The 27,826-nt window shown below is 44.9% G+C and overlaps 1 protein-coding gene across 2 annotated transcripts in view; it reads right to left on the bottom strand.

Moving 5' to 3' along the window:
* Window positions 1–27,826, bottom strand: part of FBXW4 (F-box and WD repeat domain containing 4) — a 60,347-nt gene that overhangs the window by 3,631 nt on the left and 28,890 nt on the right. Inside the window, exon 6 of one of the 2 annotated variants that reach the window (XM_041415888.1) lies at window positions 10,071–10,136. The exons of the other annotated variant lie outside the window; for it this stretch is intronic. Coding sequence (XP_041271822.1) covers window positions 10,071–10,136 — 66 coding nt within the window. The remainder of the gene's footprint in view (window positions 1–10,070; window positions 10,137–27,826) is intronic. 2 annotated transcript variants of the gene reach the window in all.

Genomic DNA, 27,826 nt, shown 5'->3' with positions numbered 1-27,826 from the left:
AATCCTTGGACTACCTGTGAGATGCACAAGAGGCCAGACTGCCCAACTGACAGAATCTTCTGCCAGTTGCTCAGGCAGGAGCAAGGAGTTACCCCCAAGAGGTGAGCTACCCCAGCAAGCTCTAGGCAGCACCAGCAGCTCGGACCCTGAGCACCACCCAGGTGCTTCACTCCCAGTGTTTCTCCATGCCTTCACACCTCACTGCAGTGGTACCCAAGCACTTCAACAGAATCACACCAGTTTTCCTCCCTCTGCTTACATTTCCATCCCAGGCAACAAAATGAAAGAAAAGGCAACAAAAAAAAGGAAGCAGAAAAGAAAAGGATTAGCTTTTCTCTGTAGGCATAAAATGAGCACAGAAATTTGCAACTTACTGCAGCAAAGTAAACCTTGCTTTGCTGGTTTGTTAATCAATTCATTTCTCCTGGCCCAAGAACAGGTCAGCCAAAGCAGCTCTCAGGTGGGATCTACAGCCCTTGGAAACAGGAGCAGCTCTTTGGCAATTTACAGAGGCAATGTGGTAGTTGCTACAGTGAAGCACTTAACCATCTGGCACCAGGGGAAAATTTACTGTGCTCTACACTGGGGACACAAACAAAACACCAATGTGTTCTGGCATGGGCACACTTAAGGTGAAAAAGATGCAGAACACGATTCATATTTCCCCCTTATTCAGCAGATTAAAGTGTCTCTGGACAGCTATCACCATGCCAGACTAGCTCTATGTGCCTGCAGCATACATAGCCATGTTGAGCCCATGCTGGGAAGGGAATTCTGCCACCACAACTCTTCCAGTCTTGGGATCACAAGTTAGTGTCCACAAATTGTCCACTCTTGGTTATCCCAAATAATCCATTCCCTTGAACCTCATACCTGAACAGCTTCCCCCTTTCTTGGGAGCAAAACCCACAGCTAATCCTTAATAACCCATAAAGGACCCAGATAACCCATGAACAGGCAACAGAACAGCAGCAGCTACACCAGCACATCACCAATGGTTTGTAACAACTTAGAGGGACAAAAGATACCTTCTCCATGAGGGACAGAAATAGATGGCACAGCTATTTTGGACCTTTTTCACCAGCATCAGCCAAACACAGCAGGAAACAGCTGCCTTCTTTAATCTGTGGTCCCTTTTTCACCTAAACACCTTTCAAATCCCAGGTAGGCTGATCCTCAGTACTTCAGAGGCTCCTTGTTACGGGCTGTGGAGGTTAGTCAGGAAGTGTCTGTGAAGACTAAGTGAGCCCAAACATAGAAGGGCCACACCATCTCCCCACCCTGCCATGGCCCTCCAGCAGTAGCAAGTAGCTGTTTTGCTCCCAGGGTTTCTTCAGGCAAGCCAGGTTACCTGTGCAGATGGTTGGAGCTTTGCTTGTGTTTGTACTGAACAGCCCAGTGCTGGGTGGCAGCAACAGAAACAATTCTGCACCGGGGAAGCTCTGTGAGGCAGAATCACAAATGTGACAGTGCAAGTCTTCTGGAAAGACCACTCTAGAGCAAGAGCTCTCAATTTCAGCACTTTAACCACAAACCACTGGGGCCAATGCAGCACCTACAAACACAAGTAAGCCTCGAGTGGTGAGGAATCTCATAATAGTCCTAATTTTTCATACTTCCTGTTAAGCATCTAGACAGACTGAATAATATTGGCACTAATCCAGGAGCTGCCCACAAGGAACAGAGCCAGAGCAAATCCAGTAGTCTATTTCATCCCTAGTACAGGAAAGCTGTGTTGGCAGTAGGCTCCGTACTCCTTGGTGATAGAACAAGATGTTTAAACCAGGTTGATGTGCCTGGTAAATGTATGCAACTGATGAGTCCAACAATGAAAGGCATTTTGTTCAGACACTATAGAGAATCCTTTGATTCATCTCAATCAGTTTCCAAGTTCTTCAAAAAGAAGACTTTAAAAAATTACTTTTAAAATCAGATATTTATTCAGGATTTCCGTATTTCATTCCTTCCTTTCCATGCTAGAAATCTAGCCATGAGCATAGCTATCCTGATACCTCCAGAAGACAGGCAGCCCAGAAGCAAAGTGAAGAGAAGAAACAGTCTTGTTTCTTTAAGTTCTTGTTCTTTTTTAAAAACAGCTTCAAGTTAAAGTTATATACAGCCTTTCAAGCTACTGCAACTATTTGTGTGGCCATAAAAGCTCAGGATCTCCCTGAGATCTTTCTGGTAGTCAGAGTCCAAAAGAAGTCTGCACCTACCTCCCTGGAACTTGCCCATTTGCTGAGTATCTTGCCCAGCTGTCTCCAGTACACAGGAAACTACACTCCAAAAGCTAGAATGAAACATTTTTCTCCGTACCATCAATTTCTGGTGACCCCAATTCACTAGAATTGATATTCTATAAATATGTGAACTCTAGGAAACTGCTGAATTTTGAACATCTGTTGAAAACAGAGATGTGCAAAACTGAGGACAATTCACTTGCTCTGGAATCCTCATCTGTGAACTGTGATCATCCATCAAAGAGGAGAACTTGCACATAAGCAGATGACTGTTCAGAAACCAAAGAGAGCTGTAAACCAGTATTTCAGCCCCAATAACTATTCGAAACAAGACAGGGGGGAAGCATATACTAAAAAAAAAAAAAAAGGTATAAAGAGCCCTATTAAGTTCCAAACACTGGGATATTTGATCTGAGTATCAAACAACAAGAAAGGGAAACAAATCCATTTAAAAATAATTATCCCAAGTGCAGCATTTGCAGAATTTCTGTCACCCAATTAGGAAAGTGCACCAAAAGCAAAGATAAGGGCTGAGCTGCTGTCTCTTCTAGGTGCTTTGCAATAGCAGCTGAGGCACTGAGAGGATGCAGCAACTTATGCTAAGAAGGGAAAGGCTTGATCAAACAATATCTGTATTGTACATAGGGAGAAATGCAGATCCTTGGCAAAGTTAGTCTTCTATCCTACCCCAAAGCTGCCCCTGCATTTAGACCAGGCTACTAATTCCTGCAGGGAGGTGTGGGATTGGACTGGGGAATATTGAGGGAGCACCTCCAAGTGAAATGGCTCAGAGATGCTGCTTCAAGTGATTTTCAGGCCAAATGCCTCTCTCTGATTCCTCGGTGCAGCTGAAGGGACTTGAGGCAGTAGGGGGGAAAGACACCAACGACGGTCTGAGATTGTGTTGAGAGGAGAGACAGAAAAGGGAGTTTTGCCTTCTTTTCTTCTGCTTTCTCTGAATTGGCCCACACACATTTTAAATGGCCCAATAAAAAGATACAATTTCTTTACCTTTCCAGCTCTGGGACCCTGTGAGTTTTTGTTGTTCGGGTTCCCGTAAGGTTAAGTTCAGAGGATAAACTGACACACTGGGCTATGGGAAAAAGCCAGTTTCTTCAAATAAAGCCACAACGGTGCAAAAGAGACCCTGCTGGGGCTTTTATTTGGGAAAACAAACAGAAATGGCACCAAGCCCTTCTGCTTTACGAACCAATTTAACTATAAAACCAATGCTCTCCCTCTCGGGGGTGAGGAGGGGAGAGAGACAGGACATGACAATAGTCCAAAACCTTGAGGGAAAAAAAAGAAGAAGACAGGACAAAAAAGGTTGTCTATCCCCTTTTCTTTCTTGTCCATGGCTCCTTTTCTTAGCACACGTGTGTTCTTGTAAAAACGATTAGATTGCAATTTGTATAACATGGTGACCCCCAAATTCAGACATTTAACCCCTTTTCTCTGCAAAGAATGTCAAGAATGTCTTCTCTGTCTTTCTTTCCAACGGGAGGAGTAGGGGGGAATTCTCAAACTGTGATTTCTTGGAGGAAGAGAAAAAGGGGGAGGCGAGGAAAAGAAGCAGGGAATTCTCAAAGCCTCTCGCCTTTCGCCCCACTTGTGTGGGAACAGGCGGCTGTATTGCTCCCTTTCTGGACAGAGCTCTGCAGGTCTCCTTTAGTGGGGAGACAAAAAAATGGAGAGTCCAAATCAAAACAAAGCCATCTGTTTAAATGAGCTACCACTAGCTAGTGACAGAGGGGGTTCCTCATTCACTCCTTCCCATTCTTCTCTCTTGCTTCTGTTGATTCTCTCTCAACCCAGGGAAAAATAAAGATTACTTTTGCTTTGGCTCAGAGGGATGAAACTGATTGATGTGCTTGGAGTGTCCAGCCCCCACCCATGCTCTCTGATTGTTCAGGGCCTTGTAAAGTTGTCATAAATATGCCTGAACAAGAGTTCAAAGGCTGCAGCATGCCCTGAACATGCACACATCCAAAAGGCAGGAGCTGGCCTCATGGTCCTTTCTAGTGAGATAGGGCCAAGACTGCCATGGGGAAGAAAGGATTTAGGATAAACACCTGTATGTTTCTCCTCGTACAATGATTTCACATTTAGGGTAAGATGGACCAGAGCCCTCTTAACAAAAAGAAGGGAGAAGTTTATGTGAGAGAGTTCAGAAACATAGTGTCACAAAACCAAAGCCCAAGCAGAAATCAGTAAAGAACAACAAGGCCTCAGTTTTGAGAAAACACGTATACCATGGGAATACATTGCACAGACAAGACTGAAGCTATCCATTATAGACAGGAGACAGAGTTGAGAGCCCAACAAAGTCTTCTAAAAGGGACAGTCATCCAAGAAACCATCACTTAAGAGGTTCCATGGACGAGCAAGCTTTCTCCAGAATGGGCTCAAGCCAGCCATAGGGCTGGTGTCCTGCTCCAACAACACCCAAGATCTCAAGGTCTGGATTGGTCATTGTGATTTAAAACTGTGTTTAGCCACGACAGAGTTGCTGAGAAAGAAATGCAAGTCTGAAAGGAATAGGGAGTCACTTTCCCACAAAACGTGGAGGAGCTTCCTTGGCAAAAAAAGATGCCTGGTATATGAATCTAAAGAAAAGCAGGGCTGGAAAGGGTATTCCACATCTACTACATTTATTCTGCTGCTCCCCAAACCCAGTGAAACTGGTATAAGTGACAGGTAACATTTGCTTGTCTTTCCTGTTATCAGACATATACACCCATTCTCTGTGGGTGGAAGAGGGCAAAGAGGCACAGATAAATCCAGTTTAAATGCCGGGGTGAGACAGACACCCCACACTTCTTGGAGTTAGTCACCTTTCCTTTTGATCTACCAACTCCAGTTCTGAATATATGTGCTTCCTTCACACAACAGCTGATTAAATTAGAGGGTCTCAAACTTGCGTAAACCTTGGAATCCAAAGCTGGGGAGAGAATGCTCTTCTACAGAAATTATTTTAGAACACAATACTAAGAAGACTTGAGCCAAGCTTCTACATTAAAAACTTTTATTGAAAACATTCAGCAAGACTTATAACCAAGAACTAGACCTGCAGATTTTCACTTCACTCATCTACCTCCACACAATTAAAAACTGGAGCACAACAGAAGACAAAGTCTAGAAGGACTGGATTTAAACAGGAAATCATCAGTAGTGATCAGCTGACTAGAGTCTTCGGTGCTATATGCTTCAACTCTCAAATTACACTTGCTGTTTAAGACCAGTACAGGAAGAACAAATTTTAACTCCGTGGGCTATGAAGAGCCACCAAAATGGATGCAGATCAACACACGCCAAAAGCTGAAAAGACAGCAACTCATTCTTGGCCCCTCCATGGCCCAGACAGATGTAACCTAGCAATGGACCCATGAAAACACACACTAGAAATACAACAGCAGCACATTAGCAAATTTCAGCCAGCTGCTTAAAGATGGTAACACTCATGCTGGCTCTTGGAAAGAAAGAGCACAGTGCAATACCACTATAGGCAGAACAGATTACTAACCTGCTCAGCAGCTGCCTGGCTACCTGAGACTCCTTCCCAACCCTCTGCTGAGGGCACCATCCACACACCTGAATCACCCTTCTCCTCCACTCCCAAGTCACTCCCATGAATCCCCTACCTCCCACCTTCCCAAAAGCTGCAGACATCAAAGGCACCTGCCTTGAACACCTGAAGAGCAGGGGGCCTGGTGGTCAAGAAATGCAACTCTGTATCTTCTTCCACGCACTCTATTTTTTTTCTCCATCTCTTTGAAAAAGGTGGCAGAGATAAATGGAGAACAAAGAAACAAGAAAAAGCCACAGCTCTGGCCCACACCCTGCCTATTACTTAAGGGGGAAGGAACTCTTCCGAAAGAGGAGGAAAAAAATGTGCTCTGACACAATGGCTCAAAAGGCCAGGCAGCAAACCGGGCCACTTTGTACTGCTAACAAGGGAAACCTAATTACAGGAAGAGGGCAAAGAGGGACAGATAAAAGGGATACAAAATTTCAACATCTGTTGCCATAAAGGGATAAGAAGTGGGGAAACGCAAAGTGTCAGTTTGGTGTCAGTGACGGCATAAAGCTACTTTCAAAGGGCTCAGGAGCAGGAGAAAAACCGAACAAGAAATTAGAACAGAAAACAAACAAACAAAATCTCCATTCTGCCAAAAATACCTTCAAAAGGGGGGAGGAGTTGGATAAAGACTGGCTATTTAAAAGGCAGAGGATCTGGGTGGCTTGCAGGGCACAGTTAACTTTGGTTCAGTTTTCAGAGCTCTTGTGCCCTGCAGCATGTCATGTCATGTCACAGGAATAACACTGTAGGATTTGTGCATTCAGAGTGTTTATAGCACGAAGACTACCATGTAAGACACATCACTGGTCCATTTCAAATGCCAGGCTTTGCAGAATAGCTCCAAGAGTTCCTGCAAAGAGACCTCTGGATTATTCTATCTTATGGAGATGCATCCTTGAGACAGGGGCATTTGTCTTTTAACAACATGCAAGACCACCCCAATAACATGGGAAGCAACAGTCCTCTGCAGGCAAATAACAAATGCTGGCCTTGGAGCTGTCAGTGGTGCATGACCCTCATCTTCCAAGGAGTTTAAACTCCCAAAGACAATAGAAAGAAGAAAAAAGAGGAGGAGGATTCAATAAGGTTTCCTTTTCTCTTGCATGCCATTAAGTGGCTGTTCTGTTGAGCCACACACTCACACTGGCAAACAAGACAGGACGGTCTGAATAGAGAAAGGCAAAAGTGAGCAGAGGAACCTGACCTGCAAGAGGGGCAGCTGCCATCATATCCTTCACTAAAGGAAGGACAAGAGTACTTGGAAGAGGACAAGGAGTTGGCAAGTCCCGATACTTGATGCAAGGACACAGGTTAGTATCGTGTTGCCCATATTGCTCACTGCTCCCCTTGCAGGCCTCTAATCACTGAACTTACAGCTGCTTCTACATACACACACCTTGATCCAGAGTGGGAATAAGTGCACAGCAACTTCCCCACATCTAAAAGCAATCAGATGGCACAAGGTAGCATGTGAGGGGTGAGGTCCTCCACAAGCGCAGCTAGCCAGCTTCAAAAGCATATGAAAAAAATCTAAATCCTCCTTCATTACAGGAGACAGGGCCAGGTGTAGCAGCAGCTGGAATTTCAGCCATCAGAGACAGTGTTTTGGCATTATGCAGTCATTCCCTTGCTTTAGACTCCCTTGACAATTGCTTGTTGCTGCCTGTTGTGGCTTTGATCCAACGCCATCATCTCAGCAGTCAGAAATGAAAGACAGTTGTGGGAGCGGGATGCAGCAAGAGGCGTTTCCTTTCCCCACTAAAAATTTTCTCTACACCAAAACCAGCCAAGCCCTTTTCAAAGGACAGGACATATTTACAGGTGAAGATATTATCCCCTTCCTCTTGGAGGGATGAGAATGGCTGCCCGAGGGTCAGGGAACAGCGAAGGTCATAAATACAAAACATACCATGACCAACAGCGACAAGTATCAGCCGAGGACTTATCTGGCCTGGAACTAAGATGATCAGTACACAAAAGGTTATTTAAGCTTTAAATCCTTTTGTAGCACGTTCCAGATCTCAGCTGTTGGGTAAAAAGACCACCTACCCCAATGGAAGAGAATGGCACAGAAACTGTTGTACTGTTACTTACTCACACCCGCTCCCTCCCCGCCGATGCAAAGAAAACTCCCCTAATGGAACTAGCTGATCCTGGTCAGCACTAAGCACCTCAGTGGTGCTAAGGATCCTGTGGTTTTCAAGAACATACCTTATACATCATTCTACCCTTCCCAATTTTTTTTTTGACAGAAGTTACCTGGATTCTGTTTTTAGACATCCCTGCCATGTTCAGCCTCTGCAGGGTAGCCTCTGGGTCCTTTTGTGGCCACAAGAAAAAGGTAAGCAGCAAACTCAGAGGCCCTGGCTCTGACTAACAGATGTTATCAGGACACATTGAGCACAGGAGGAGTTTTTAAGTCCTGGGTGGCTCTAAGATTTTAAGTTTCCATGCCACACTCTCACTCCTGGAGTCTGACCAGGGAGACAACATTCAAAAGCCTCAAAAGAACAGACAGCATTCCCTACAAGATCACTTCTGGCAATCACTGGAGCATTTGAAGATGGATCCAAAGCTCTGCTGGGAAGATGAACAGTTTATGGAGAGTCAAGACCTGGAAGGACAGCTCTGTACTCCCTTTCTATGAATAATGACACCAGGATTTACATGCTAGAGTCCCAGCCATGCTTCCTACTCAGCCTCCTACCCTGCACAGGCTGACGAGTCGACCAGCTCACACACAGGTCCCTGCAGAGGAAAAGACCCAGTGGCATGGTGCATTCCAGCTGTGACAGGTGAAGAGGGAAGAATAAGTTTGACACTCTAGCCATTTTAACAGAGGCCCAGTGGCCTAGGTTGCCTTGGCTTTTTTATTTGCCTGTCACTCAGGCTTTTACGTTATTGAAAGATCAAACTCCGCTGTGCTTGTTCATTACCTTAATCCTATTTTCTACACAGCTTTATTATCTCTTCAGGCTTCCTTGGGAAAGGCTGTCAGAAAGGCTGGGGCAGGGGGGAGAGGGTTGACCATCTCCTCACCCCTGTCAGATGCCTCTATTCAAGAACAGCCAGAAGACTTGATGGGCAGGGATATCACAGCACAGCCTGGATCCTTCCATCCTTCTGGGGTACTCCAAAGGCACCACTGGATGGATCGCTAAGAAATATGCACCGTAACTAATGCACTGGTGCTCTTTCCTGCTCCAACTTGTCCTTTGTAGAATGCACTGTTGGAAAGTATTTTTGTTACTTCAGAGAAAAAAACTGCTGGTTTAAATTTGTATTTGATACAGTTGACTTAATAATCTACACTGTTTAAACTATAGATTAGAAGGCAACTGGTCTCAGACCTACCCTGTGTCCACACCAATCCTTCTCCACCCCCTTTCCCCAAATACAGCTCTACTGATATCCCTCAGGCCTCTTCTGCCAATGCTTACCTCAATCCTGACAGGACTCCTTTGGATAATCTGGGCCATGCCACTCCTACCCAGAGCATCCCGGTCCTGCAAGGCAGGGCTGCCATTCCAATAATCCTGTGAAATATTTGCTATCTGTCCATCACTGCACTAAGACCCTCAGGCTGAGAGTTTCAAATTTGTCAGCAGTTGAGTCTCACATCAAGATTTGAGAACAACATTTCCCCAGTTGCTAAGGTCAGCACCTTCACTGAACAGGGACTACTCAAAGACCCCAAATCAGAGGCCACAGCAATTAACCTCCTCAGTGCTTATTAGGACAAAGAGAAGACAACGTGCCTAAGTCACTTCCATAGATAACCTGTTGCCACATAACACCTCTCTGAGCTACTGGAATTGCCAGCCAGGACAAGGTGACTTCAGAGCCTGTGTTTGCCTCTGGCTTCCCAGCACCACAGAGAAGTGAGTGAATGGGAGGATAAGGATCACCTTCCTCACCTCCTCTGGCTGAGGCATCAACAGAGACAGATGAAAAGGAGGGTGTAATGGGTACATTTTGACTGTATACAGGTAATGGGAAGAAACCAGGATGGCTGTGCCATCAACTGGAAAAGCTGAGAAGAAAAGCCAAGTTACTGAACCAGAACCATCCCCCACATATGCTTTTCCACACCAGTTTGCTTTGTCCCCCACTCCTCAACACATCTCATCTTCTATCATCCCTTGCCTATACTGACAAAACGAATTATACCCTTTTGCAGCATTTCCAATATTGTATTGTTATTCACTTTTCTTGTCAAGTCCCTCCCTGTAACCTGGAAGCTCACTCACCTCTCCAGGTCCCAGATTCTCAGAGGTGAGATGTGTCCACAGCAGGCTGTCCCTGTCACAAATGAGCTGTTTAAAAAAAAACAAAGAAACAAACAAAAAACACTTACTAATCCTCATGTTCTGAAGAAAGTGCATGAGCAAGACAGAGAAAACAGGTTACAAGACAGACTTTGAATTCTGGTTCAAGATGATTTCAGCATGTCCCACCACATTTCACAAGGGACAGGCAGCAGCAAAGGGAGAGCTGCCACAGGACTCCCACTAGCTGAGTTTCCCAGATGCAGCAGGTCACAACTGCAGAGAACTGGCAGGATATAAAGATGTATTTGTAAATACAAAAGGAAAACCTAAACAGGAACAGCTGTAAACATTTTCAAATGAGTCAGTACAGTACTTAGCATGTTTCATACACAGTCAGTGCCATAAGCTGTAGAAAGACCCCATGGAAAATTTACTGTTATTTCCTACTTCATGTCTCACTTCTGCTTGTTGGCAACTTCTCAGTACAATCATGAACTGGCTGCAGCATCACAGGCCTAAAGAATCACAGAATAGAGGTCTCTGGTCCAGCCTGCTCAAAGCAGGGACAATTCCAAAGCTGGATCAGGTTGCCCTCCCCAGTGCTCAGGCACTCTCTTTTAGAGGCAGCACAGTCTGCTGCAGCAATATTTGGCTCCGTTTACACCCTCCAGCAGGGCCTATTCCAAAGTCCTCTTGGCAATGCTATGTCCCCGCTGCACATGCTGGCTCCAGAGGTCACCTGACACCCACTGACCTCATACTAGCTCATAAGACAGAACAAATCCTTAAAATCAAGCACAAGGAACATGGGTGCTGTGCTCTCCAAACCACACTGCTTGTTTCGTGCCAGCTTCCCATTCTCAGTCCAAATAAGAGGAAGCAGCTCATACAAGGATTTCTAAGTTACAAATGACCTCCCTTTCACAAAGCCATATTTATTGCAGCTACTGAGAATAAAATGCCAAAACTCCGTTTAAGTCAATGCAGCAAGGATAGAATGAACACAGGAAATGGAGCCTGCTTTAAATAAAAGCCATCTCTACGCTTTGTCTAAAGAACTTTTGCAGTATGACACAAGGCTGGCAGCTGAAAGATGAAAGCAAAATAAGAAAACAATGTCATGTCTATAAAAACAGCAGTTAGAGCAGTCTTTAAACATTTCTTTGATCCTCTACAGCATTCTTTCTTTGGAAGTCAAGGTGTCTGCAAGCCTCTACTGCACCAGAAATGGATTCTTGCAGCACCTTTGACTTCTGTGAGAAGCACTACTGCTGCTGCAAGTGCTGATCTACTCAGCACTACTCAGCAGCCAAGTGGTGAACACAGGTTCAACTCAATCAAAGCCAGAGAAGGACCAGATGGAAGCAAGACTGGAACTCAGGACTCCTACTCCTATCTATCTGGTTTAGCTCAGCAGCTGGTTTCTCCAAACCGTACGGTCAAAGCAGCACTGAAAAAACACTGTGCAAAAGAGGCAAGCAGATAACACCAAACCATTTCAAACCACCATGGAGGTGTCCACAAATTCTGTGACTCTTAGCTGCCCTTTAGGCTACAAAAGGCCTGCAGAACTAGAGCTATTTCAAAGTGTCTCCAACCAGGATGTCCTACATGCAACATTCCAGGCTCAATGGCAGTGCACATGCTATCAGCCAAAGCATCTGTAGCACTGAGCAGTCCCTACAGGTGCTGCAGGGTGCTCACATTTCTCTTCTGCATGGAAGTCCTTGACCAAAGTCTGAGAGTCTATGGAAAATAATCAAATTCCTGTTGCTGTACAGCAGCCACCATGATCAATTAGGAAAGTGTGCAGCATTTAATCTTTGGAAACATGATTTCTGCTCAATGCTTGCCTTCTCTCCACCATAGTCCAGGACAGGAGGGAACATTTCTCTTTTGCTGATGTCACCCATCTCAGAGGAAAACAAGCAAAAGACACCCACTTTGACAGCTTGTTGGTCAAGCCCCATGTCTGGAAAGCAACACTTTGGTCAGGAGGTCCCTCTGTTACAAAGTTAGGTGTTGGGTTTTGTCCCCCCTCCCCAGACATAATCCATTAATAACTACTAAAGTCAATTACTGTGGTTAGAAACACAATAGCAGTCAGGGAGTCAGTCAAGCAGGCAATTGGGTGCTTAAGATTTTTCTTTTGGGGGACAAACTGACTCTGTCCCAGCAGAGAACGCTCTCACGTGGGAGACAGATCCCTTTGTGCAGAAGGTATGCACAAGGCTTTGATGGTTGCCACAGGTCTAAATTACCATGGAGGCACACCAACAGGGAGAAAAAGGTGGGAGGAACAGCTAGGTCTAATCCTCCCTCATGCTGTCAGTTCTGGACTTCAGCTTTCCCTCCTTGGTCCTTACCCCTCACCCCTCAGAGAAAAAAAAGAAAAAAGAGAGAAAAAAGCATTAGATAAAGAGATTTTTCTCCAGCATGGAATACAGGCCTCAGGGCCACAAACAAGTCTCTTCTGGGTAAAGCTGACTCCATTCAGTCAACAGGAATTTTGTCTCATACTTCAGTGGGATCAGGTTTGCAGGCCTTATCTTTAACAGCCTGAGCCCATTAGCAAGCAAAGATAAGACTTCTCCCACAAGAGCAGGCCACCTTCACTGCAGCATTAGAATGCAGCATTCACAAAACAACATGCACAAGAAGGGGTACCAATGAGAAATTCCTGAAGCCTGAGAACTGACCTTAAAGTCTGGATTCCAGGGCATGATACAGGGTCCCTCACCTTGAGTCTGATCTGCAGGCACACACCTTGAAGCTTCAGGTGTCTCATAACTGGAAGCCTCTCAGAGGTGACAGTTTTACTTGAGGCAAAAGAGCAATGCAAGTCAGCTTTCATATGTCTAAAACAACATGCAGATTGGAGGAAAGCATATAAAGTTTGGCTCCAAAACTTCTGAAACTTCGTTTAGCGTAGAAGATCAGGCTGAAGACTTCTATGAGGCTCGCTTCTTTCAGTCTATCTTCAACAAGGCTCTTTTGTCTTACAGATCACAGAGCACACATAAGAAAACCCTCCAAGTTAGAGAAGTGCAGCTTTTTCACAACCATTGTTGCCAGCTGCCCAAGAAAAACAGTTCGAGCTGAGTTACCAGCTTAGGGAGTGTCATTCATTTTGCCCACACTGCTTTCTACAGCCAGTCTGAGGAGAGACTAGATTGGGAAGAGGGGAGTACAGGATACTCTACATATAATAATGCAGGCATGACTCATCTACCCAAAGTATATGATGGACACTGACCCTGATCAGATGCATCTACATCCACCACAAAAAGTGCTATGGCCAGTCTCCAGGTGGCCTTGGAGATGTAAAGCCCCTTCCCCACTAAGCTTCCTTCTGTCCTTTGAAAGCTGCTGGCTTCCACCACTACAAGCTCCCCCTAAAAGGCCCTTCTAAAGGGGAAAAAAGCACCATTGCAGGGCGTCCATAACAGGGCATGTTGTCTTCACAGGGATTCCCCTAGGAACTAAAACTAAGTCAAAAACCAAACCAGGAAGGCAAGAATTTTGCACAGCATTAAGACACACATACTTCATAAACAGCCTATTTTTGCTGTCCAACACAAGGAATCTTCCAACTCATATGATACTTTGATGTCCTCTTTCTTATTGAAGACTCCCTTCTGACAGAGAGGAGAGGGATAAACAAGAGGGGGAAAAAAAACCCAACAGAACAACCAAGATCCTGCTTCTCCAGAAGCCAGACCTTCTCTATGTTGCAGAAGAGACATTTCCTTAGACATCATCCCCCCCACAATAGAAGCTGGGCCAGGAAATGAAAGAGAACACACATCCTGGCAGTGCTGTTGGAAGAAACACAAGAACTCTCCATCTGACTGAATTGGGGTTGTTGAAGATCCCATGGCATTTCTGGCAACAGCAGTAGTGCCCTGGCTACACTCCAGCTGCAATAATCCCATGGCTGCTCCCAAGGTGCCAACTACAATTTGACTCATGTAGCATCCCTCTTTACCCCATCCTGGACAGACCACTGCCAGATGTGAACAAACCAGAGGGACAGAGGTAGATGCCCACCAGTCCTTTTGGAAAGATGCTGTTTATCCTCAGGCTTGGAAAAAGTATCAGCTCCAGAAATACAAGTCACATTGAACAACACATACTTTCCTCACTATCAACCCAGCCTCTAGAGTGGGTCCTGCCTGAGCTGGAAATCCTGCAATGCAAAGTCATCGAAGGAACCTGGATAAAACAGGTCCTTTCCCACCTCTTCTCAATACACCTCCCCTGTGCCCTAGGCTTGTGCCCTTCCCTGTACTGTAAACAGATTGCTTCTCTAGTTCTATTCTCCTCTTCAGGGATTTCAAGTCCAGAATCTGCCTGACACGTGCAAGTGCCCATTCCTTCCTCCTGGTGCTCTCCCCCGCCCCCTGGAATTGGACATCGTTGTTCCATTTTGGAAACTATTATATATGGAGACTCACTGGACTGGGAAACAAAGAAGTTATTGCTTGACAGAGTTCTGCAGCTGGGAATGTGGAAGGTGGGGGGAGAGAAGGGGGAGAACCAGGGAAGACAGGATGGGGGGGTTGGTAGCAGTGTTATGAAAGTGATCAACAGAAAGGAGAGCTCAAAGATGGGAAACATCTATTTTAAAAAGTCTCAAGTGAGATGAGAAAAGAAGGAGAAGAGAAAGCAAGCGCAAAAGGGAGACAGGAGAAGAGAGAGAGCAGTTGGTGCCGACGGTGCTGCGGGTTAAACACACGGGTCTGTGGGTTTGTGTAGCCTTTGATTCAGCACTGACACGCTTTGGCAAGGGAGGCCACCGGAGCTGTCAAATCCTTCACCAACGTGCCCATCAATTGTATTCAGCTCTCCCCGACCCGCACTGGCATTTTAATTACTGTTGGGTAAACTAATTTGTACAAATGAAGGCAACTCTGCCTAATAGAATATGCAAGCTCTCTGACCTCTGACAGGCGATGACACAAGATACAAAGGAGGCAGAGGAAGGCTTTTTATCAGAGCCTTATTACTCTCTATTACTCCAATTAGTTAAGCTCCAGTGCTCCTAATTGGGGGAAAAAATTGCAATTAAATCAATTTTTGATGGGCTGAAAGTGGGTTACCGAACCGCCCTGCCTGTGAAACACTGATATTATAGCAGCAAAGGTCAAAGTCTTTGTCGGCACCTGTGGGGCCCCCACCTCCCCTCTCCAAGCCCCTCTGTGCCCCCCCAACACACACACGCAGCTCGCTAAGGCGAATCATTAGAACATGTCATGTCTTATCGCGGCCGCCACCATCCCGCCAGCCTCATCAGTTGACATCATTATGGAAGGTAACTCCTCCAGCATGAATACAGTGCTAAGGTCACATAAACTTGATGGAGCCCCTGCTGAAGAGCAGATGCAACAGTAACAACATTGTGAAGGGGAGAGGAGGGGGTCAGAAACCCAGCACAGCGAGTTTTGCCACCTCCAGCTTGAGACTTCTCCAACAGACCAGATACACACAAAGGGAGAGAGACAGAGAGTGCAGGGGAGCAAGTGCTCGTTCCCCAGGGGCATTTAATTTGCAAGGAGAAAAAAAAAAAAAACAGCACAGCATCAGTTTAGCACCTTCTTTATGAGCAAGCAGGCACCACAAATGTGGAAGAAATCCTGCCTGCTTTAGATGCAGGCAATGCTGGACAAACACAGGACTGGGTGGTCATGCCAGGCTGGTGTTGCCCCTTCACTGTCCTAGACCAGTTCCTTTAGCTGTATTTTGTACTTCTCACACGATGACCAGAGAACTGAACCAAGCATCTTCAGTATCTCAGAAGTCAAGACAGCTGGGTTATATGTTAACATTCTGTAACCACAAATTCAGCAAAAATCAGCAGGTAAGACAGTGCACCTAAAGCTCACCTGAGCAAGCAGAAGAATCCCACTGCAGCACAGCCTCACCTTTGTTGAATAACCTTGCCGAAAAGACCCAGCCGCTGAAGGCAAATAGCCAGGCTTGTTCCAGACTGGAAAGCTCTGGCAGGTTTGCTGCTACTTCTTTGAACTCAAGTGCATGCTACAGCATCCCCCAAGGCACCAGTCAACTCAGAGTTAAATTGTGCTCCTGATATACATGAGAGCAGGTACAGAAGAGCTCTGCCATACCCCACCACGGACTCAGCACAGAGAGAAAGCAAAATGCATAGAGAAGACCATGAACCCTGCAATGCTGACAACCACTACTGCTCCAAGAGGAAATCCTGTGCTCTTGCAAGGAGCACCAGTGACACATGCATGAACAGATGGACTAATAACTCATTCATATGCCACCTCAAGTGGACCCCTAAAAAGTGGTCCCCAGAAGGACAGCATTTACATTTTGTACTGAAGGGCACTGTAGAGATGCTGGATTGAAACAAAGTCACATTTGGGGCAGAACTCCAGCTCATGAGATAGAAGAAATGCTGGTGTCGCTGCCCCCCAAGTTATATACTTCATGTCTCATGACAGAGGGAACATCAGCTTCACCTCTCCAGCCTTCTTCCTTGACTTCTAACTTCATGTCTTCCTCCAGACTTCAGAGACACTCAGGCTGAAGAGGAGAAAAAGCTTTTCATGTCCCCAAAAGCCCAATTCCTGGCATGGCAGACAGAACACCTCTACTCTTGCAAGCTGCTTAGCAGGTGTCCAACCTAGACACCTCCACCCTGCCTTCACTTCTTTGCAGTTTCACCCCATACTCTGTGCCCAAGTTACCTGCAACCTTGATCACTGTCCCTTCAGCAGCCCTGCAGCAGTTAAGTTCTGTAAAGCCACCGGACACAGAGCATAGTCCTCATTTCTGGAGAAAAACTGAGCTCAATGACATCAAGACAAAGATTCCAGACAAGACAAACACATGCACGCTCTTCCACACTACAGCATTGAATGGGAAAATACCCTTGATTAGAAACTAGTGATTCAATCCACAAAACAGTCCTGATGTTCCTAGGCCTGTTCACATCTAAGTATCAATGCTTTCCCCAATACTCCACATGACACACGTTTTTATGAAGATGCAAATGTTCAAAAGAGGAACACATTCAGATTAGCTCTATAAAAGTTGATTGAGGATCCTGAGTGATCCTGTATGAGAGGAATATTGGAACTGTGCTTTTCATAGTGCTGCTGTCATTCTTCAGAACTTCAAACAGAACTGCTTTTGCAGCTATAGAAGTACTTGAAATCAACCTGCTCCTTTATTGAAGGAAAAGTCTTAAAAACCTATTTTTAACAGTGTTAAAATACATATTTACATGCTATGTCCAACATCATCTTTCCTCACTCCCCAGTCCTCTGGGCTTGCCAGGCATGGAGTAGTTGTTCATGCAGAGGTCTTTGTACAGAGGTCTCCTCATCTCTCTCGAGACCAAATTTAAACCCCAAATGATGCTCAGGTTATTACTGTTATTACAGGAAAAAAGAGACTCCTTAACCATAACAGAAATTTAATCCAGAACATAATTCAGGCACTGATCTGAATAACTTGTACGAAAAATCAAAGTCTGTGCCAAAACTGATTTGTCTGTGCCTGCCTACCAGGCCTTTCTGTGAGCAGAGCTCTCTGCAGGCAACCACTGGGGTTACATCTTAGCAGCTGAATAATAAAGAAACATGACTCAACTGAGAAATCACTTCTGAGTCTAAAATCTGGGCTGTGCAAGAGATACAGCTCTCTATTCCTACCACAGACAGCTTTCTGGGAAGAAAAAGAAAGGGAGGAAAAAAAAAAGAAGAAAAAGGATGAAATCTGGGCACTTTCAGGTCAGTTTGAGGCTAGGTGATAAAACACCACTACAGCACAGTTATATCAGCTTATCAGTAACCAGAACAAAATCTCAAAGAACATATTTAATGCTCAGAAACCATAACATCAGAAAGTCAAAGAAAGTGGCTACTAAGGTTACATTTGTGTTTTGAGGAGTTAAAGGTTTATTTAGGTTTTTTGTTTCTTTTTCAAGTGCAGGTGAAATAACCACAGCCGATGTCTCAACTTCCTTACTCACACAAAGCATTCTCCCTTCCAACATCACTACAGAAATCTCAGCCATCTGTAGCAACTTCATCCTATGCTCTACTCTTGCTCTACTCCCCAGAGCAGCCTTTCAAACACCAATGGTACCTCCTGAGAGGTACCCACCAGACAGCATGTTCTACCTCCAACTGCTGCACAAGATATCTGCAGTACAGTGCATGGGAGTTGCAAGATAACTTTATAAAATCTCTGTCTTGAAAAAATTCCCTGGGTTTTTTGAATGAATTGAAAGGAAGGAACAGGTGAAGCTGCTGACTGAGAAGCAGAAAAATATGATCCCTGGATGAGATACATGCACAGTATTAGACACTGGACACCATTTGTACCTGCAGACTATCATGCACCTTGGGCAGATCTCTGAGGGCCTGGCATTCACTTCTCACCAACCTGCACACCCACCTCCAGCCTTCACACCTATCACGTTTCCCCTCCCTGCTCTGGTCAGTACTGTTATCCTTCCCTCTCGCCCTCATGGGGAAGACACCCTGAGCTCAATCTTCCCCAGACCGAGCAGCTTCCTTGAGCTTGGGGCTCTGAGCCCACACACAGCCTTACAAGAAGCTCTGAACTCCAGCCCTCACTTCCTCAAAGCCTGCCCAGGTGTAAAGCTCCAGCGATTCCTTTTTCTTTGCCATTTTCCCTCCCTCCTCCCTCTCCTCCTAGCCCCACCAACATTTTCAGGCCACACAGTGAGCAAGGAGGTTGGAGTACATGAGGACCATTGCAGCAGTCGTGCTGTTTCAGCCCCCCCCCCAACTCAAGACAATTTCTAAGAGCCATTTCTTATCCTCCCCTCCGTGAAATGATTTCTGTTAATTGCCTGGTGGGAATCAGTTATAGGTGGGGGAGACTCTCCCCGCACACACACCCTGGCCCCTAATTGGCTTATTGAAGTTTTAACGGGGCTTTCACCTGGAGAAGCTGGTAATTATTCCCTTCATTCCCCTCTTGCTTGTACCTGTAGCTTCACACTTGGGGCCTGCCTGGCTCCACGGGGGGGACTTTGTTCCCTCTAACTACAGGCCCCACACAAATGGGCCCAGCAGCAGGAAAACACAGCAAAGTGGTAATTTTCAGCCCCGCGTAATTAGCCAAGGTTCTTTCAGCCCAAACTGCTGAATGGGGAGAGGGCTGCTGGGGAGGGTGTGCCATGTGGGAATGGAGGAACGGGGGCTGCTCTCAACAGGCGGACAAAGACCTCTCGGGGCTCCAATCTGGGCCGAGCAAGAGGAGGGGGTGGGAGCGGGACAGTTTGCCTGGCATGGCTGGGGCACAGCCAGCGGTGGGACACGCACTGAGGAAGTCAGCCCGTGGCATCCTTCCCCTAGCCTGTGGAACAGGGCAGTGCAGGATGCCAAAAAAGCCATAAAGGAGAAAAGAGATCCAGTGATGCACAATAGAAGCATGTGAAGGGGTGCGATGCATGACAGATTCTGGAAGGCCTGGTGTAGCGTATGCTCCCAGGACAGGATTTCTAGTCTAGTACCTTCACACTGAGATTGAGAAAGGCAATAGACACAGGGAGAATAAGCTGGACAGTGCAGGTCCCAAATAGGACAGCAAGAACTGTGAGGACAGAGTGAGAACTCTGATTGCTGAGAAAAATCATCAAAAAGTAAGTCAACTCCTCCAGCATCTGCTCCAAAAGTCAGGCAACAACCATAACCAGGAGGACAGCAAAAAAGGCTCCACATTCTCTTTTTGCTGAGGCATCTCCCATTAGCAAACCAGAACTGTTTTTCATAGGGGGACCTCACTTGTTCTGTCTCCCTTTCTGCTACTTTGGTTTTGCAAAACTACCAGGAAACCTGCTGCATGTGGGTACAAAAAACTTGGCTACCAGTGTATCACTCCTGTGTTAAATCAGACTGATGTCAGATGTCCCACAAGCCAGAAACTGCCATCCTGTCTGTGGCATGCTGCCCCTGCTGATTCTCGGGACTTGTTAGCATCTGTGTTTTTTTTGAATTATCACCATTGCCTTCAGGATAGAAATGCTTGTCCTGACTTGTCAGGACTTGTAGACAAGTTAAAGCTGCTGCTCAGCTGGATTAATGATCACAGCTTCAGTGCAATGGGGTCTGGGGGATTTTTTGTTTGATTTTAAAGTTTTAAAAAACTCACCTTGTGTCTCTTACTGCGACATCCTAGTAGAAAGCAAGAATTGTCGTAATCTAAAAGCTTGGTCCTGATTGTGCAATGAAGGCCAGGTGAAGATCCAGCAGGGAAGTGAAAAGATGCCACTATTACCAAAGGACAGGTACACTGGAGTGCTGAGCAAGCCCTAGGAGATGATGCAATTACAACAATCCTGACGACAAGGAAAGGACATCCTCAGGGACTCCAATTGTAGGAAGGGAGCAGGCAGGCAGCACAACCCCCAGGGCACAGACTTTTAATTTCTGAGCTGCCTAAAATACAACAATGTGACACAATGCTGCAGCAGGCTGCAAACTAGAGAAGCAAATTGCCTGATTCAACCCCATGATTCTGGTTTCTTTTCAGGCCATATCTATTTCTATCACATTTTATGAAAGACTCTTTCAGAAAGAATCATTTTTCAATTTCAATCCTATTTATTTCAGCCTCACCCAAGATGCCTTAAGTTCTTGTCACAGACAGATGAGTTCAGCTAGATACAGTGTGCCTTTGACCCATCAATTCTCAAGACTTTTCCTTAGAAGCAACTTTTGACACCTCTGGACAAAGTACGCTTGCTGTGAAATCCATGCCAGCATCTGAGAAGCAGACACCAAGAATGAATAAAAGTAGGACTATGTTGACCAGGCCAATTTCAAGCCTGTGCAGAGAAACAGAGTAAACATTCCCTGCCCAGTGGGAAAAGATATGTAATGTCATCTCTGGTCACACTTTATCACAAACTTTATGTGGTCCAGGGCTTTTTCTTCTTATAACCTCACACCCTACAAAAGGACATATGGAATTGATTTAAGTAAATATACCAGCTGTCACTGCTTTGGACAAAAGTCTAAATATTTGCTCATGTATACAAAATGCTTAAAGAATCATGATGCAAAGGAAGAAAATCTCTTCTATTTATAAAATATCGCCTTTTTATTTTTTAAGGTTCGGGACTGCCAAGACCAATCCCAGTATTTTTTCAGATGTGACTGGTAAAGTTTTCAGTTAACAAGTATTGTTTTAGAAATGCATGTATATATATAGAATGACATTTTATATAAACTTTTCCATTAGAATCTATGACAGAAAATTACTTTTCAATAAGCAGCAATCCATGCATGCCAGTGAGGTCAGGGGGAAGGGAGAATCCTTTCAAGTCTGCCAGAACAACTAAAAATCAAGAATGTTTCAGTTTAAAAGTAGAGGTGGAAGGAATCTCTTTTACTGGTGCCACAAGCCACAAATTATTTTTGTCTTTTCCCTTTTACTATACAGACACACATATAATAAATTCAAGCTCTAATATTTAGGAGAATTTTGAAAAAAGTGATCAGGATGTTGAGGAAGAAGTGGAGTCAAATATTTACTTTCCTTATCTTAGCACACAGGGCAGCAGTTCTTTCTCGATACCATGCAGAGGGGCAGGAGCTATACTTGTTCATGCTTTTAGGGGACAGAACCCAAATCACAAAAACAGAGTGCTTGGTCTTCCTCCTCTGCCTTGTGATATTCAAACAGTTTACAAATTAAGTCTAAATGAGTTCTTCATCAGGAGAGAGGGAAATAGTGCTCAGAGGGTTTTAAGAAGTCAAAGACCAGAAAAGGTGAAAGGGGAAAGGCATGTATATGGAGCACATGCTACACACAGAGAGGGCCAGGACACTGAGGCATGGAGACACAGGTGCTCTGTGGAGGAGGGAAGCAAAGCCTCATCTGCGTTTAACTCAGCCATGAAATGACTCCTAGAGCTTTCCTGTGCTGATCATTGCAGTCCTGACACAGACACACTTGCAAACAACCTTAATCCACTTGCCCTTAAAGCTCTGGGCAGCTTCCACCTCCCCAGTTCTCCACTCACAATATGATTTGCTTCAGGGTTTTCATACTACGTGTTTGGAGCATGTCAACTCTTCAGCCTTAAGCAACCAAGATCCTGAATAAAACCCCTCCTCCCCATCTGCAGGTTCAGGGCATGCTTGGTTGTGAGCAAGCACCAGAGTGAGAAATCAAACCTGGCAGTCAGGCCAGAAAGCCCCAGCCCTGCATGCAGAGAACGACATACAAGGTTTCGTCAACAGATAATACACATCTAAGGCATAAAGACGTTTCATGGCCACCTCTGACACAGATCCCAAACCACCCAAAAACTCCCTGGAAAAGTTTTGCAGAAGCCAGAGTTCAAACCATGCTGACATCAATAAGGCACAGTTTCACAGCACAGATTATCACCTTCAGTATCTGTAATCAGGCTGAGCTGCAAGGCAGGCTAAGAATTATTAAATTGCACTGAAAACTGAGATAAGCCAAATCAAGATAGGAAAGTGATCATACAAAATAGATGACATAGAGATAGGGAAATGCTAAGACAAGAAGGTGAGTAGTAATTTATTACAATGCTTTATGTCAGTATATTGGGGGAAAATTACACATAAAATGGTATTAGAGGGAAAGGATTGCCTTGGAAAGGACTGAGAAAAAGACTCTTCAGGCACACATCTAAAATCTGCAATGGAACAGAGGATTACCTAACATACATCGTCCTTTCATGACAAAAAATATCTGATAAAGGGATATTAAGTACCACACTGACTCCTGCCACTCAGTAAGCTGTTGTCCAGGTGAAGCAGGACAACCTGCTGGCAGTCAGTCCTCCAACACTTCAAGGAACAGAAGTCTGGAAGCTTTGAATGCATAGACAGCTTTGCGGGTAGGAGTGTGAAACCACAGTTTCCTCCTTTCCTTTCCATTGCTTGCACTATTTCCATGTGCTCTGAGAATTTAAGAAGTCACATCCAAAAACACAGCTATTAAAAGAACAACTTCTATTTGTTAAGTCAAACGCCCACACAAAGAAATGCCAAAACCAAGCTCACTCACACGTCCTACACTGAAATGAGCGCGTTACTCAAACATCAGTATTTGATTCTGCAGCCAGTTACAAGTGTCCCAGTTGAAATTGACACTCATCTTTTATCATGTGAATACACAAGGACCAATTACATGGCCATCAATTCACTTTGGGCTGCATCTCTGTGGACTCCAGTCAGAGGCTGCACTGGGAGGAAATGATGAGCTTACCACAGCTCAGGGATGCCTGAACTCCACTCCATATGAACTCCACTCCAAAAAACTGGCCAGCAAGTACCTGCAAGTTGTGGCTTGCTACTGCTTCACACAAGGCCATTGATACTAGAGTTGGGGTAGCTTGGGAAAAATATTAAAACTTTAAACATTGAAGGGTATCCAGAGAGAGTAATCATTCACTGTACAACCACATAAGACAATCAGGCAAAAGGTTTAAAAATGGAACAACACGTTTCTTCCTCAGGACACAATACTGAATTTGAAAGAAGCCTGTGAAGCCCAGAACATTAACAGGTTCAGAAAGAAGAGATGAGCTGCTCACAGAGCTATCTTCTGCAAACAAGAAAGAAACATTGGTCCAGATGAAAAGTCTAGCCAGGGAAACCCTAACCTCTCCTAATTGGAAGCTGGGAAGAAATAGGCAGGAAAGGATCTTTTGCTCTTGTTTCTTACCTTTTCTCCACAGACATTTACTACTGACCACTGCTGAACAACAAATGCTGGGGTAGAAGTATGCTGGACTGACCCACCATGGCCAGAAGAAGAGAAATTCCCTCTTTTGTCAAGCCATGTCCCATCAAGATCACCTTTTTCATCTCCAGTGATACTGGCAGATGCTGTTCAGGAAGAACATGTAAGCTTGGCAACCTTCTTTGGTCACTCACTTTCCATCCACAGTTTCTGTACTAAGGATTTTAAAGAGTGTATCCCCACCTAGTTCCTCATTATGAACCTGTTATCCATGAGTTTACAAAATCACTTTCAAAACTGCTGGCATTATTCACCTCCACAGCCTTCTGCTCTGAGACCATTAGAAAACAGATATTAGAGGAACATTACTACTTTTCTAATATCTGGAGCAGGCTCCCTTGCTTCTCCACTGTCAAAGAGGAGAAAATCCAGGGGTAGTATACAGAAAATGAAAACATGCTCTAGGCCAAGACAGAAAATCAGATGCAAGAGAGAAACTCTTGGATCAGACAGTCCTGCTCCATCCCCATCCCTCATTAAATCAGCCTGGACAGCCAAAACAGGTCACTGAACAAAGCACAGGTGTAAAGCTCAACACAGCTGCACCAGAAGGAAGACACCAAGCACAGCAATAGTAGCAATTGCTGCTTGGCCCAGCTCAGTCTGCAATTGCTGCTACTGATGAGTTCACTTCTTTCAGAAGTAGGGAAGAGGTACACAGATTTATTTTTCCCCTGAAAAAAACCTAAGCTGTTGGGTTCCAGCTTGCAAGACTCTTCAGCCCCCACACTAATAAATCTTTGGGACTATAAATCACCTTGGTACAGTCTCTCTTCACAAAGGAAATGGGCTCTCTCTTGTCATTAGCTGCCTGTGTCTACCAACCATAGCAGGGCCTCATTCAAGTCCTCTTTGATGGACGGTTAGACTTAAAGGAATACGTACTTCAATCTCAGAGGGGAAAGAACAAGAATTTACTAATTAGACAGGGCAATGCACATTAAAAGCTGACTTTAATACCTGATCGCAAATTAGCCCTGCACCTGCTAAGTGTGAGGATGCCTACAAAGCAGTAAGAGTACATCCCACATGTAGGGATGGTGAATGGAGCATCATGAAGCACAACACCTCTAAAGAGCAAGAAAGTGGTTGCAGCAGTTGTGTTCCACACAGTTGGGAGGGAAGGTAGAGAAGGCCTGGCAAATCCTAGATAATGAACCACAGAACACAATACAGGCAACACTGCACAGAAAGAACAGACTTTCCACTCTGCCTTCCAGTCTATAACAGTTGCACACTGCTCTGAAAAGAAACCAGAGGCAAAGGAGCCAAGAAGAGTCAGAGCCACACAATTCCGTCCACGTTGCCAGTGTCCGATTTAACTCACAGCAGAGATTCATCATGCCAGTAACCCAAGGAAACTGAAGCTTAGCTACAGGCAAGAGGCACTCTGGCATGCTCCATTTGAAAGTGTATTAGCATTCAAGCCAGATGCACACATAAAGGAGAAATTCCTGTTCTTCAGAGGAACTGGTTTCCCTTCAAGGATGACTATCTTCTGTTACTCATTTGCTCCTCTCCAAATTTCAGCCTCTCTGGTCCTGTTCCCCTCTTGCCTTATTTTAAACAGTCTGCCAAGCATCTTCTGTGGGGACTGAAGTGACAAGGAGAATGTTGCAATGGGAGACATCATCATCCTGATATGTGCCAGACCTAATATAGGAGAAGCCCATCTCTGAGCCATGCTTTCATTTTTATCAGTATTTTCTCTAAGCCTGAAGACATTTCTGTGGGCAGTGCTATGCTCTGTGTCAAAATGCCAAAATTCAGCAGTAAGTGATAAGTCAGAGATTTACATTTATGACTTCTGTAAATTCATACCATCTGCAACTTCATCCCAAGCACACAGATGACAGAGCCTGCCCAGGATGAAGGCAGTGCTGCTGCAAACATCTCCCCCTCTGCCAGGAAACACCTTCTCTGTAGACAGAGCCGTTCCTTCAGCAATTTCCTAAAATCCATATTAATACGCTCATGTATTCCCTCTCTTGAGCTGTAACAGAAAAGTTTGTAATTGTAGATTGGAAGAGCAACATACATTACATACCACACACCTGAAGAAAGTATGCTTTTCTCTTCTTCCTCTCCCTTCTCCTCTTCCCCACAGCCTTTCCTGAGAGCACTGACTAATAAATAATCCAGTCATCTATGCTTTGGAAAAAAGAAACTGTCCCCCTCTCTTCTAAGCAGGAAATGCAATGCAAAACCTTGTCCCTTGAATTCTTTCTGAGTTACTCCTTGCCCCCATTCACACACAGAGATGTACATATAAAGCATATCCACGTCTGCCTGTTCCTCAAGCTGGCACAAGCTATTTGGATCACAAAGCTGTGCACAAGCCCCAAAGCAGCCACCAGACATTCTGTGCTGGAAGTTGGCCATTGTCTTCCCAGGGATATATGCAAATTTCTGTTGGATACAACAGCTCTAGTTATAGGTAGAATCAGGCAAACACACATTAAACAAGTGTTTTGTACAGCATGGGCTTGATATGCAGTATAAAACGGGTCTGAACTGACTCCACTGATCATAATCAAAAACATACCCCTTTGCTTCAAACAAACTAGTTCATTTTGGGTAGTCTAGAAATTTGATTCAGCAATCAAAACTTGAATCAGAAAGTTATCATCACCTGCAGCCTCCTGTATACTTTTTAGTTTCCTTCAGGAAAACTAGGACTAGCAACTGCCTTCACGTGTACACAATCATCGCTTTCTTGTCTTAATAAATAAAGAACTGGTGCTTTACTATATTCTTCCTCCTGCAGCAGTCTGAAACCTTCACTCTGATAAATTCAGTACTTTTGCAGTTCTCTCCAAATATATTTCTTTTTACATCTAGAAAAACCAAGGGCAGGGGGGAATCCTCCAAAGAGGCCCAGTGTTTCCCTCCTTGTAATGAAACCCTGTAATGGAATGCCCTGCACTCCAATTAGGAAGAAATGCTAATTTTCTCCAGTTGAGCACCCCCTCTAGATGTATCTAATTTGTTTCACTGCTTTCATCTCTCCCCTCCATCACATTTTCATTTAAAGGTTATGATCTGTTTGTGCCCTCCATGCCGCGCCCTGACAAGACACCCCTATGAGAGGTTGCAGGGGCCATGTCGCCCTTGCTAACCCCCTTCCCAAACAAAAACCAAAGCTTTTTTCCCTCCACTGCCTCTTTAAGAAATGCAGAAAGATGAAGGGGAGGAGCAGGGAATTGGGAAGACAATAATTAAAAATAAGAAGTAAGCCCTCTTGCAAGTTAGGTTGTTGGTTGTTTCCAACAAAAGGTTAGAGACCTTTGCACCATGACCAACACCAGTATGACCAGTGGAGGCCAGCCAGGAGCAACAGCATTACAGAGCTTTGCTATTTCTGCAGATCCATTTTAGGAACAACTGCCATGCAGGATACTCTTTTGCAAAAGTTTTTGAGATGCTAAATTGTTTAGCTCCTTGTAGGTCTTGAGGAATACATTTTCTCTCATCTGTCACAGGGAGAGTCTGGTCAGAAAGGACATGAAGAGCTGGCTCAGCTGAGGAGAAATTCTCAATAAAGCATTCCCACTCCTCTCTAAATGGCTTGTGCCTTGTTCTGGGAGTCTGCATTCTAAAAATTCCTTAGGAGAGCAGAGACTTCAGATGTGTAGCAATGGGTCTTGGAATAGCTCTTCATGGCATCCATAAACTTCTGCTGCCATGGCTGTGGCTGGACAGACATATAAATCCTCAGGGCAGAACCCATCTGGACAGGTCATCCACCCAGAAGAGCTGGCAGCACATAGGGAAAAGACATCCAGATGTCCTTGCTGGTGCCACACTACTTCCCACAGAAATTTCAAAGGCCGTCAAAGTAACCAAAAGACTATTACTGAACAAAAATAATAAAAAATGCAGCCACCATGGTACCTCCAAGCAAAGCCTCTTTGAAGCCTGCCCCAGTATTCTCAAATAAA

This window comes from Onychostruthus taczanowskii, unplaced genomic scaffold (genome assembly GCF_017590055.1).
Source record: "Onychostruthus taczanowskii isolate IOZ18803 unplaced genomic scaffold, ASM1759005v1 scaffold5, whole genome shotgun sequence".
Lineage (NCBI taxonomy): Eukaryota > Metazoa > Chordata > Aves > Passeriformes > Passeridae > Onychostruthus > Onychostruthus taczanowskii.
This window is presented reverse-complemented; position numbering and strand designations above follow the sequence as displayed.